The sequence below is a fragment of the Gossypium raimondii genome, chromosome 12 (assembly GCF_025698545.1).
Source record: "Gossypium raimondii isolate GPD5lz chromosome 12, ASM2569854v1, whole genome shotgun sequence".
NCBI lineage: Eukaryota > Viridiplantae > Streptophyta > Magnoliopsida > Malvales > Malvaceae > Gossypium > Gossypium raimondii.
Genome location: NC_068576.1, coordinates 15,750,651 through 15,762,882, shown reverse-complemented (window position 1 = coordinate 15,762,882; position 12,232 = coordinate 15,750,651). Strand labels below are relative to the sequence as shown.

General features: G+C 32.8%; 1 protein-coding gene across 1 annotated transcript; it reads left to right on the top strand.

The window, feature by feature from the left end:
• Positions 1 to 462: 462 nt before the first annotated feature.
• Positions 463 to 3,089, top strand: LOC105763407 (protein CONSERVED IN THE GREEN LINEAGE AND DIATOMS 27, chloroplastic). Its single transcript, XM_012581641.2, has 7 exons — positions 463 to 796; positions 993 to 1,145; positions 1,284 to 1,361; positions 2,069 to 2,164; positions 2,352 to 2,387; positions 2,460 to 2,641; positions 2,724 to 3,089. Exons 1-7 carry the CDS (start codon positions 566 to 568, stop codon positions 2,884 to 2,886), a joined length of 939 nt encoding a protein of 312 aa, XP_012437095.1. The 5' UTR covers positions 463 to 565; the 3' UTR covers positions 2,887 to 3,089.
• The last annotated feature ends 9,143 nt before the right edge of the window (positions 3,090 to 12,232 follow it).

The window sequence follows — 12,232 nt, the reverse complement described above, 5'->3', positions numbered from 1 at the left end:
TTTAATTTTAATTAAAAACGAGCCGGACCGGGCCGGGCTCCATATTTTTTTTCCGGGCCTGGCTTAGGCAAAATCTCAGGCCCATATTTTAAGCCGGGCCGGGCCTAGTAAACGGGCTGAAATTTTTTGTGGGCCCGGCCCATGGACAGGTCTAGTCATGATGGGGGGACAACCCTGGATCCATGGTTCTCACAATCTAATAAACTCTCGCTCGTGGAAACACGAGGAATACACAAAAGATAGCGTGCTTCTCAATTACTGTCACAGTTTGCCTTCATTAAGCAACACCTTCCCATCTTCACTTCTCCTACCACACACACAAAAAAAAAAAAAAGGCAGGATAGGTCCCATTATTAAGAACCCATCAATGGAACAAGACAAAAAAACACAAACTAATTCTATGGTTGTTTCTGCTCCACGTACATTATTTAACACTAAACCATGTTTTTTCTTTATAAAGAAATTAACTCAATTATCAACTGTTGCGATCTCTTCTCTTCGCCTCTCCTGTTTCTTGCTCCTAAAACATATAGTCGCCTGCTTCGAACTTAGTTGAGAAAGATAGATGCTTAGGTTAAATGTTTATTGTTCTCTAAATATTCCTATTCCGGAACATATTAAGCTTGGGAGTAGTTATGGTTCAGGCTTACCTAAGTTCCGTGGTGGACCCAAGCTGCCTCGTCGGGTTTCAGTCAGGGCGTTAAAAGATGAGATGGACGGTGGTATGAGCGGCGGCTTTCAAGGCCGGAGCTGGGAACCTGGCTTGGAAATTGAGGTCCCTTTTGAACAAAGACCGGTATGTTCTGCGCATTTACTGTAACTAAAATCTCAAAGTTCCTTTGAAAGCATGGAAAAGCTTGTGATTTGCTAGGCATACATGGATTCTGAGTCGGATGTAACATGTCTTGTAGGCTATCTAATCTATACTGTTATCAATGCATTTCTTATATATATATATGATCATACTCACCATTATCTGTTTGGTGAAATAGGTGAATGAGTACTCGTCCCTGAAAGATGGACCTCTGTATTCATGGGGCGAACTGGGACCAGGCCAATTTTTCCTTCGACTAGGAGGACTCTGGCTGGTAACTTTCACGGTTCTTGGAGTCCCAATAGCAGCTGCAAGCTTTAATCCTTCAAGAGTAATGTTATTCAGACTCGTCATTTTCCTTAATTATTTATGTTCCAACACATATTGGAACAAGCATACCCTTATCGAAAACATTCCGGTACGACACAGTATAATTGGTCCAAATAACGTTCTAATTCACACCTTGCAGGAACCTTTAAGATTTGTGCTTGCAGCTGGAACAGGAACTCTCTTCCTCGTGTCACTGATTGTATTAAGAATTTATCTGGTATGTTTATCTTCTTCAAGTTTTTAGACTGTTTCAGTCATGGCCATTTGTTAATCATTCCGGTGGGTATAATTGTGTTTGCCATGTATATCTAAGAAACATGCCGGCTTCAATATGCATGTGATTTATACATGAAAAGATTATAGCTTTGCATCAACGTAGTAGTCTCATCATTTATGCAGAACGATTTTGTTTCGGTATATTCATGTGGAGTATAAACAGAAAGAAGCATTTTTATTGAGACTTGAACACATTGGGGCCTTTGATTCATTCAACTGTTTCCTTGATTAGACGGATGGAATCAAAACATAATATAACTCAAGTAGCTGTAACCATAAAAGCATGATCCATTTGAATAAATTTGAGAGGCTAAAAGTCTGGTAAGCACCGGTAAAAGCACCATAGGTCTAGTTTTTAATAGTAGGAATGGGTGAAATTTTTAATAGATGATCAGTTTGCTCTTTGATCTAATGTACAGAGATTAATATGTCTATTTCTTCTGTAGAGAAGGAAAAATGCAATCCGACTACTAGTACAGGGGCGTCCATGATAATTTTACTGTTCAGCACCATAAAACTTTCCAAAATTAACGCAACAAAAGAATGACTTAGCTTGCATCTTCGTTCTTGATTTAACCGTATAAGCCCAAAGTTCGGAGAATAAATTTGCTTGAACTTCAAAACATGAATATATTCAGCATGATGCAGGGGTGGAGTTATGTTGGGGATAGACTTTTGTCAGCAGTAATACCTTATGAAGAGACTGGCTGGTATGATGGTCAAATGTGGGTTAAACCACCTGAGGTTCGTAGTTTCTAAACCAAGAAAATTACAACCTTCAAACCTTCTTTTTTTCATTTTCTACAGTTGCAAATAGAACAACAAGAATGAAATTCTTCATCATACTCTTTTAAGATACACCATCAAAAGCTTTTGCAGATACAGTTTCATCAGCTCAAGTGATATCGTTTAATTCCTTTTCCATTTCCAGGTCCTGGCTCGTGACAGACTGCTGGGCTCTTATAAGGTACTATCACATTCATATTCTGATTATGAAAAAGCCATGAAAGCTTGACATTAGAAAAATGTTGGCCTCCAGGTTAAACCAGTTATCAAGTTGTTGAAGCAGACACTAGTGGGAACAGGGGCTTTGCTTGTTACATCAGTATTTCTATTTATCTTCGCTACACCAGTGGAAGATTTCTTTAAAACAGCATTTGTCACAAAGGATGCACCATCAAACGTTGTTGCTTCAAAAACCAACACAAAGTTCAAGATAAGGTAACATGGATGTGACATATGTGAAGAATCAACACAAGGTTCATATTTACAGCAACACTTTCCATGTGTATATACTGTGTAGGAAAGAAGAGTTGCTTCGACTTCCGGTTGAGGTTAAGGACGATGACGATCTAGCGGCGGCTGCAGCAGAGGCTGCTGACGGAAGACCAGTGTACTGCAGGGATAGATATTATCGTGCATTAGCAGGTGGGCAGTACTGCAAATGGGAAGATCTGTTGAAGTAGTTAGTTTAATTGAATCCTGGGTTTGGGGAATGGAGACCTTGAAATATCTCCTTGGATTTTTATATGGTTAATTTGCTTTCAAGATTGTAGCTAAAAGATGTAAATGCCATTTTTTCTTTTTTGCAATTATTACATGACATTCAGAAAGTTTAAAGAAACAGAAGGGGAAAAGAAATCCAAATGTCATGATCTGTTCATAATTACACTGTAGCGTATACAAGCCTAATTCTGCCTACTGTAAACCAAAAAGAACTCCTCCCTTACGATATAACTCTGTTCTCCATGCACCATGTTTGTCTGTATTGAATATAAATCATACAGTTTTTGTTTTGGTAGGATGAAGTAGTTGGTATTTGTTCCTTTCAATAATACCACCTATAAATATAATATACCTTACCATTAAATTTAACATTTGTTAATTATCCTGTTAAATTTCAATAATTAGAAACTCCCCCACTTTTCCAAGAATCAGTTAGATGCACTTCTTTTTTGCCTATATATTCTATATGGTGTGGATAAGTGATCCAGCAATCAGCACATTTCGTAAGCATGTATCCTCAAAATCATGTTTTGAATTACGACGGTGGACATATTTTAATCATTTTTCTGTGTTCAGATTATAATAATTTTAATGAAATCAATAAAAGTTACCTTAAAAAAAAGTTTTAAAAATATACCTAACACTAATTGAATTGGTAAAATCTTAAATTAATCACTAAACCAAAGCTTCATTTTAATGTATTTTATACAATTTATTAACAATTATAGTATATTCAATATTCTTAATAATGATGTATTTACGTGTTTAAATTTTGTTTTACTTACAATTTAATCTATTTTTAATTTAATATTGTACATATTTCATGTGTTATTATGATTAATTAGTTTCAAACCATACAGTTCATTATTTATAGTATGCTATTTTTAAACACACATCTATGTCCTAAATTTGTGGTTTTCACACGCATATTCGTATGATAATATTTCTAGTCATAGATTAAGCCTTTTACTGAGTTTGTGCCACCCACCAACTAAGTCCCAAGTTAGCTAGGGAATTACCAAAAAAAATATTTTATTTGTAAAGTAAGTTATATGATTATGTGAGTGTTTTCGTCTTTTTATATTTTTATAAATCAATAAAAATATCCATAATAAGATTTGAACGAGGAACACAATGCATTTTTTTTCATTTATCATTTAAAATAAAGCAATTTTTAATTTCTATTTGAAGCTTTAATAAGTATATATGTGTTTTAATTTTTTATATATCTATGTAGTTGAATAATGTTGTTGATTAAGTTAGTATCATAAATGAACAAGATACCAACTCGGATTGATGACAAAAAGTGATATACAATTGTATTCATTTAATATTCTTAAGCAAATGTGTTCTTGTGTTTATATATTAGCATGAAATCAAACTTTTATTATTTATTGCATATTACTTTTAAACACATCTAAATTTTAAATATGTTATTTTTATACATATACATGTGCAATAGAATTTCTAGTTTAAATTATTGTTATGTTACACAATATGATACGCCATAAACTAACAATTATGTGACTTAATAAAAAGTGATACGTGGTACAAAGCAACATATCGGCTTTGTCACACTAGTATTTGTACCAAAAATTACAAAAGATAAAAAAGCAAAAATATATTAAAAATTGTTTTTTAATTTATGAAAATTTATTATTATAATATATAAATTATATAAAATAAAATTTATTTAAAATAAAAGGAAAAATAAAAATTTAAAATAATAAAAATTCTAAATATAAAAATTATAGAAAATACTAAAATATACATACATTCTAAAAAAGTATTAAAATGAATATTTTTAATTAAAGTTTTAGACTATTAAAAAAGTTTACAAATTCATTATATATAAGTTATAGAAAATTCAAACAATTCAAAAATAATATTTTAAAGTTGATTAAGTATTAACTTAATTTTGTACCATTGCTATTGTAGTAATCGGAGAATGTAAATTTGAATACAATCAAGTATATTTTTTTTCGATTTAAGAGTTCAAGAAGAAATTATAGGTAATAGGTTGACTTTGTATAAAAATAATATTTAAAAATCAAAAGTTTAAACATATATTATTTACTTTAAAAAATTTAAGAAAAATTCAAAAATATATATATAATTTGATGGACATTGACCAATATTGACCACATCAAGACTCATCAACCAATGCAAGGCAACAAACTTCAATGTTGATCAACCTAATAAAATTTTATTTTAAATGTATAAAACATTTCATTTTTAAAGATATCTTTTAGGATTATTTGAATATTAAGAATGGCTTGATATGCAAATTCCGCTTTATGTGATGTTTCATTTTTTTTATTGAGTTATATCGTAGTTGCACCAAAAACTATAATAGAATAATAGTTTGAATACCACTTTTAAGTGTTCGGATAGATTGAAAATATTGGAAATAAGAAAGTAAGAAAAAGAGTTATTTGATCCAAGTTTATTTCTCTATTTTTGAGCATCAAGATATCTAAGTGCCAAAGTGGGGGTTCATCTTAACAAGTGATTTCAAGAGCCAATGTTGAAGAAGTGTTAATTTTCTTAGTGTGCTTTGTGATTACAGTATTGTCTGATCTTCCACACCAAAAAAGAAATTTTCAATGTTGCTTGAAGATTATCCTCAATTGTTAGAAAGAAGTGTGATAAAGTGAAAGTGCATGCCCAGGAAAGGTTCTGACTAGGAAACACTTGGTATTTGAAAGTATCCATTGTGACCTACCTCTATTTCCTAATAACCTACCTGGTGCATTGTTCATAGACTACATTTACTATTTCGGTATTTAATTGTGATGTTAAGTTTCCTGAGGTTTCATATAGAGAATTTTGATGGAAAGATTAATTTTAATTTGTGGCAAGTACAAGTAAAAGATTTGTTAATACAATATAGGTTACAAAAGGAATTGAAGGGGAAGCCAACCAATAAGGATTCTAGAAAGGTTTGGTTGTTGAAAAAACTCCAATTTGAAAATGATTTTTTGTCACAACAAAAATATAAAAAATTGAAAATCGAGCCGGGTTGTGATTTTTTAGTAATAAACTTTTCCCAAAAGTACCTGTGTTTTGTGCGAGATGGATCCTTGTCATTCTCGACTTTTAACCGAATGACCTTCTCCACTATTCTTGTACTACGAATCACTTTAAGTGTGAGTTCGAACAATCACGAATCAAACACAGAATCAGAAAATTTTTTCTTACTTTCTGTAGGAAAGTAAATCTCTTTCTATAGAAATCGATAGAAATGTTATGTCACACCACAGAAATTACGAATCCAATTAAGAGTGAGATAATGTATGTTAATTATGTTTTGGGCCCGCCATGACAGATTAATCTGCCATTCGGTTGGTTGGTTGGCAAGTTAGAGTTTTGGCGCATACTAGCGTTAAACCATCCGCCCATTGGCACTACTTAAAGAATTGATCGCAGGATGTTTTCGGGAAAAGAAAGATTTCACCCAAGAAAATGCGTGCCTATAAAAGGGGGTACGCCCCAAAGTTTTGCCTAAACACTAAGAGACTGTCAATTGTATGAGGAAATTGTAGGATACTTAATTGTCTTTAAGACCATGCCAAACGAGAGTCTCCACCAAGATATGGTACGCCCGACTTGTACGATTATTATTCAATTGGATCTCATATCGGGTTAGTTGGGAGTTGTTGGGATTCTTCAGCAATAGAAGGCAGAGATCAAAGTAAAGACCAAGTAGCAAAATGAATGAAAAATTACTTGTACTCAATATCAAGCCAACTAAAAAAAATCACCATGTGCAGCATGGTTGGCCATTTCTCAACAAGGGCAAATTAGATTAATTTGACCTCCCCATGACTGGTCAACAGTGAGGATTAATCTTCGCTAGATTTTATTTTACCTACCGTGGATTTGCTAGAGAAATCAGGGGATCAAGAATATATTTATTGGAAATGGACACTTCGAATGGTTTTTGGCTATCTGCTTAATGTTTATGTTCTTCTTTCTAACCAACATTCTCTTCTTCCTCTTCGTTAAGGTCGAACTAAGATAGATGATTCAACTTTTTGGTAAGTTTTACAACTTTGCACGATATGACTATAAAAGGGAATAATGTTACATGAAGGCACTACATGGGGGTTGTTGTAGTTGAAATATTAGTAAAATGTCTGTAATGAGGATTCTAATGGAAATCTTATGATCGTTTAAGCATTTGCTACTGCTAGATCGGGAAGGACTATCGAAGCAAAAGCTCTGAGCTGAGGTAAAGTTTGGTCTCTGATGAGTCTCTAAACCTAACTCTTGCATGTCATGTAATTATGCGAATACAAGTATTTGAGAGATATCTAAAAATACATAAATGAGGTGAACAATGTGCAACATGGTATGACGTTGTGTGATATAAGGTGTTGTCACTAGTGTGTGTGTACTCCTTGTCTAATACTTTCTTATTATATAGGTTCAATACCTAAAAATTTCGTGTTGTGTAAAAAGGTGAGAAAGAGACCTATTTGTGTTGCCTCCTATAGGGCAGGTATATTGCTAACCGGATAGACAGATCACTGTGAAAATGAAGATTTATTGTGTAGCCTCTGGTAGAGTAGCTGTAATCCTAACTAGACCGGTAGATCATGAAATAAATCTATGGAAAGTCCATGACCATGGCATCATATGATAATATGCTAAGAGGGCGTTAAGGTATAAGACAATGAGGGAAAAGCCACATGACATCCATTGAGATTGTCCACCAGGATGGTAAACACAAAATTCTCTAAAAAACCTTTGTGGCGAATACTCTGGAACCCTTTTGTGGTGAATTCTCTAGAACGCCTTTGTGGCAAATTCTCTAAAATGCATTTGTGGCAAATTCTTTGGAACTTGTTTGTGGCGAATTCTATGAAAAGCCTTTGTGGCGAATACTTTAGAATGCCTTTGTGGCGAATTCTCTGAAATGACTTTGTGGCGAACTCTCTTTGGAAGCCTTTGTGGTGTGTTACTTGGGAAATTCGTAGAGTGCATTCTGTAATTATCAAGTAGAGAGAGACTAGTTTGCGCTACATGAGATTTAGGTATAATGGTGAGGCATATTTTGATAGAGTAACCAACTGATGAAACTGCTTTAGTGACCTGCTATGACAAGGAACTTGAGAAATCTGGAATGTGGGTGGTGTAAGAGCCCGCCATATCTGAGAACTATTGAATTCTGTAAGGGGTCATTTTGAATTTCTATTACAATATTAAACTGTTATATTATTCCAATAAGTTCGTTTATATGGACTAATTTGAAGGTATAAGATATCAAATATTTTGGTAATTGTTGGAGTATGTAAAGAAATCCACCAAGAATAGTATTCGTTGGTTATCAGTTTGACAATTGTATCGAGCTACAAACTACAAGGGAATGGTGTAATGGGATTCAAAATTATGATGTATAGTCTTGAGATCCGTCAATTTAGTGAAAGGAGTATAAGACAATTAAATGTAGTGATTAACGTATGGTTATCCGCCAATCAAGAATCAGAATTGTATCCACCAATGTTTAAAAAGAAACTCAAACCCTTGAGTCGAAAAGATTATACGACTCTATAAAAAGGTAATTTTGAGAGAGACCCACTAAGTTCTTTGGAACTTATATGCCTGTTTTTGGTATGTAGGTATGTGAATTGGACCAATCAATCGGGAGGGACCAAGCTAGGGATTCACCATGGTGGAAGACCAAGGGAAACATTATGCATATAAAGGAATCCTTATAGAAACATGTTTTTCAAATGATAAATAGTAATACCCACTACAAATATGTTTGTCTATTTGAGCAATTTGTTGTATGGTTTTATTTTATCTTTAAAAGTTTTGTGACAAACAAATAATGTATTATTAAATCCTATGGTTTTAGAAATGAATTTAAATAAATAAGAGGTATATTCAGTATGGCTTTCAATGCTTGTAAAGGTTAGCTAAGTAAGTATTGTGATGTCTTATACTTGGATCGTGTAAATCAAAGTTAGGTATAAGGCATTACATGTTATTACCGAAAAATAAAATTTATAATTAAAAATAAATCCGACTATTTTTAGACAGAATAACAATATTGAAAACTTCGTGTAAATAGTTCTACTAGTGACATTTATTGAAATATAGAGATAGAAGAATCATTGTCAAATTAGTAGAATACAAATAATATTTATCTTATAGAAAATCAAGTCCCCTAGTTCTTCTAGGAGAGAGGGGTGACTAAACCTAGTTAATTACACTAAATAAGTCCCTTATACTTATTATGATGTGTTTTGGGTCTCTCCTGTATTGGATCCAATTACATGTGCTTCTTGGACTTTTAACAAAACACTTTATAATTTAATCCAACTCAATACATGTTTTCTATTTCCCAAAATAAATATTATTTATTAAATTAAATTTTCAACTAAATTACTTTTGCAACTCAATTTTAATTTTGTTAAAGTCACAACAACTTTACCATAAAAGAACCTATAAGAAAATATATTTAATTTCCATATTCAATGATTCACAATGACCAACTAATTTAATTTCATTTTCAAACTTTAATTATTTACTTAAATAATAATTGAAAACTTAAATTAATTCTTAGTTCATTTCTATACTTAATGAGAAACCGATTCATTTCCGAATGTAAGACATTTCTTTAACTTTATCATTTCTATCTATTTTTGTTCATTTGATTCTAAATAAAATTCGTTTTTGGTTTCAATAAGCTAGCGTAACTACCGAATGGACATATGTAATAAAGGCGCAAATGATTTATAATTAAGTTTTAGCTTTTTGCCTATTAATTACAAACTCATTTAGTTACAAAGTTATTCTACTATAGTAATGTTACTGAGCTCTCCCCAATTACATACCACTACAAAAGCTATTCGATTAGTGCTCATCCAATGATCTTGTCATAAGTGTGCTACCCACATAGTATAACCTTAATATCTTTGGGATAAATTTGCTCTCCCAATATGATTCTATTTTACCTAATGGTAACCATTATATCATCTTTCATGAAAAGTCAATTACTATTGAATACTAATTAATTTATTCATCAAAAAGTCAAATGACTTGTGGTCACGTTCACTTTTCATTTATCATGTAATGCCAATGAGAGGATACCATTTACCCATTACTTTTGCTATGAATTCCACTAGTGTGAATAGTGTTATGTACTGCAGAAGTCGTATACCCAACGTGCTAGCTTTTGGTTCATTATCTATTTGAACTCAGGTTTTTACTTACTATAACACCCCTATTCTGTTTCCGTTGCCAGATTAGGGTTACAAAGTTTTATTGATCAAAACAGAACAATTTTCTTCAAAATAGAAATAATTATACAAATTAAATTCTAACACATAACAATTTAATCAAAACATGGAAAAATACACTTATGAACCTTAAATCAAGCCTACGGGACCTTAAACATAGTTTGGAAACAATCTGGGATTAAATCGAAATAAATTAGAAAATTTTAGAAAAACTTGAAAATTTTAAAAATAGGGGTCAGGCGGTCGTGTGGCTAGGACATGTGACATAGTCTAAACCATGTGAACATTCGAAGTCTAGACACACGGCTATGTCCCAGCCCGTGTGTCCGCCCGTGTGGGTATTTGAAATACGGCACATGATCGTGTCTCATGCCGTGTGGCAAACCGTGTGTGTATTCGAAATTGGGTCACTTAGTCGTGTCGCAGGCTGTGTTCCAGACTGTGCCAAAACTGAATTGAGACACACGACTATGTCATAGGCCATGTCCCAAATCATGTGAAACCTGCACTTAAAACAATAAAAATATACGGCCGTGTGACAGCCCGTGTCCCAGCCATATGCTCCATTTTTAACCCCTAAATCAAGCCAATTCAAGCATCATTGCTTGCACATTAAGACATACCACAACTAGCCTATTTCACAAAAACAAATTCAAAACACTAATTAGATGTCAAATATTTGTTCATCCTATGTCTAATCAATATGCCATCAAAAGGCACCTCAAATCACACACCAATTCAATTCATGAACAAGTTGCAATAAGAACTAAGTTTACCATTAGTTAACCATTCATGCCTAAAACCACCAATCTAATTGACCAAAATATGGGCATACTCAACAAGCAACCATTTCAAATCATCATCACCAAATATATATACCATTTAGGATCAACATAATCATAACCAACACAAGTACACATCCAAAACCAAGCACATCACTAGATATACCAAAATAACTTAAAAATTTACAAATCAACAACAAAACACCTATATACATGCCACATCCCAAAATGAAATACAAATGCTAACAAGATGGTTGGATAGTGTGAGCTCCAATTCGATCCGCTCGCAAAATGACAACTACAATAGAACCACAAACAAAACAAGCTTAAGAAGCTTAATAAGTTCATAGTTTAAACATCATTTAACATATAAACAAACAAGAACATAATTTCTAATTCCTGATAACCAAATACAAATTCACGCCCTATTAGTATTTATTCATGTATAACATAATAACACATTTCTAAGAATCAACCAATTCTATTAATCAAATTATCTCAATGTAGCCATCCACATATATAATAAGAATTTCATCTCAACATTTATTACTTAAAAACATCATAAATATGCAAAAAAAAAGTAATTGAGTTATAAATCAATTAACACTTAGCCCAATGAACTATAGTAACTTGACTTAGATGCCCGGGTAACTACACCACACCAAGGTCATCATAGATGTGTAACAGAGGCATCGAAATGCAGGCAGAGGAACGATTGTGATAAAAGAGGCACCGTAGTGCAAATAGAGACACCGAAGTGTAAAGAGAGGCACCAGAGTGAGAATAGAGGCACCGAAGTGCAATCCTGCACAAGTGACTTACCCTATTGGCATGCCAGTCGTATCCTAGTCGTTTACTACGTTCAAATGAGTAGTTAACTGAATTCAACACATTAACACATTAGAGTCACTTCCATAATATTCATACCTATTCTATGAATTCAAGGTGTTCATTCTAAGATTTCATCATTCATAATTACATCCATTTCTCAAAAATTACAAAATCCATTCATACTTATTAGTAATCAATGCACAATTCATATTTCAGAATAATATATTTAACTAATTCAAAACAACATTAATTTAAATATAATACAATTTAATTCATTTATAGTATGAACTTACCTACAATCCACTTCCGATCAATTCGCAGTGACTACTCCGTAATTTTCCCTTTCCTCGGTTATTGTCTTTTTTACTCATTTCTTGATCTATATAGTAATTAAATTCAATTTATTAAATTCACATATATTACAAACTCAATTCAATGCATGA

What these genes read in the sequence shown, in the direction of transcription:
- LOC105763407 (XM_012581641.2), top strand. Translation starts at nt 566, where the DNA reads ATGCTTAGGTTAAATGTTTATTGTTCTCTAAATATTCCTATTCCGGAA. An exon ending in TGTGGGTTAAACCACCTGAG is followed by an intron (nt 2,165 to 2,351) that starts GTTCGTAGTTTC and finishes TTCCATTTCCAG; the next exon opens with GTCCTGGCTCGTGACAGACT. An exon ending in GACTGCTGGGCTCTTATAAG is followed by an intron (nt 2,388 to 2,459) that starts GTACTATCACAT and finishes GTTGGCCTCCAG; the next exon opens with GTTAAACCAGTTATCAAGTT.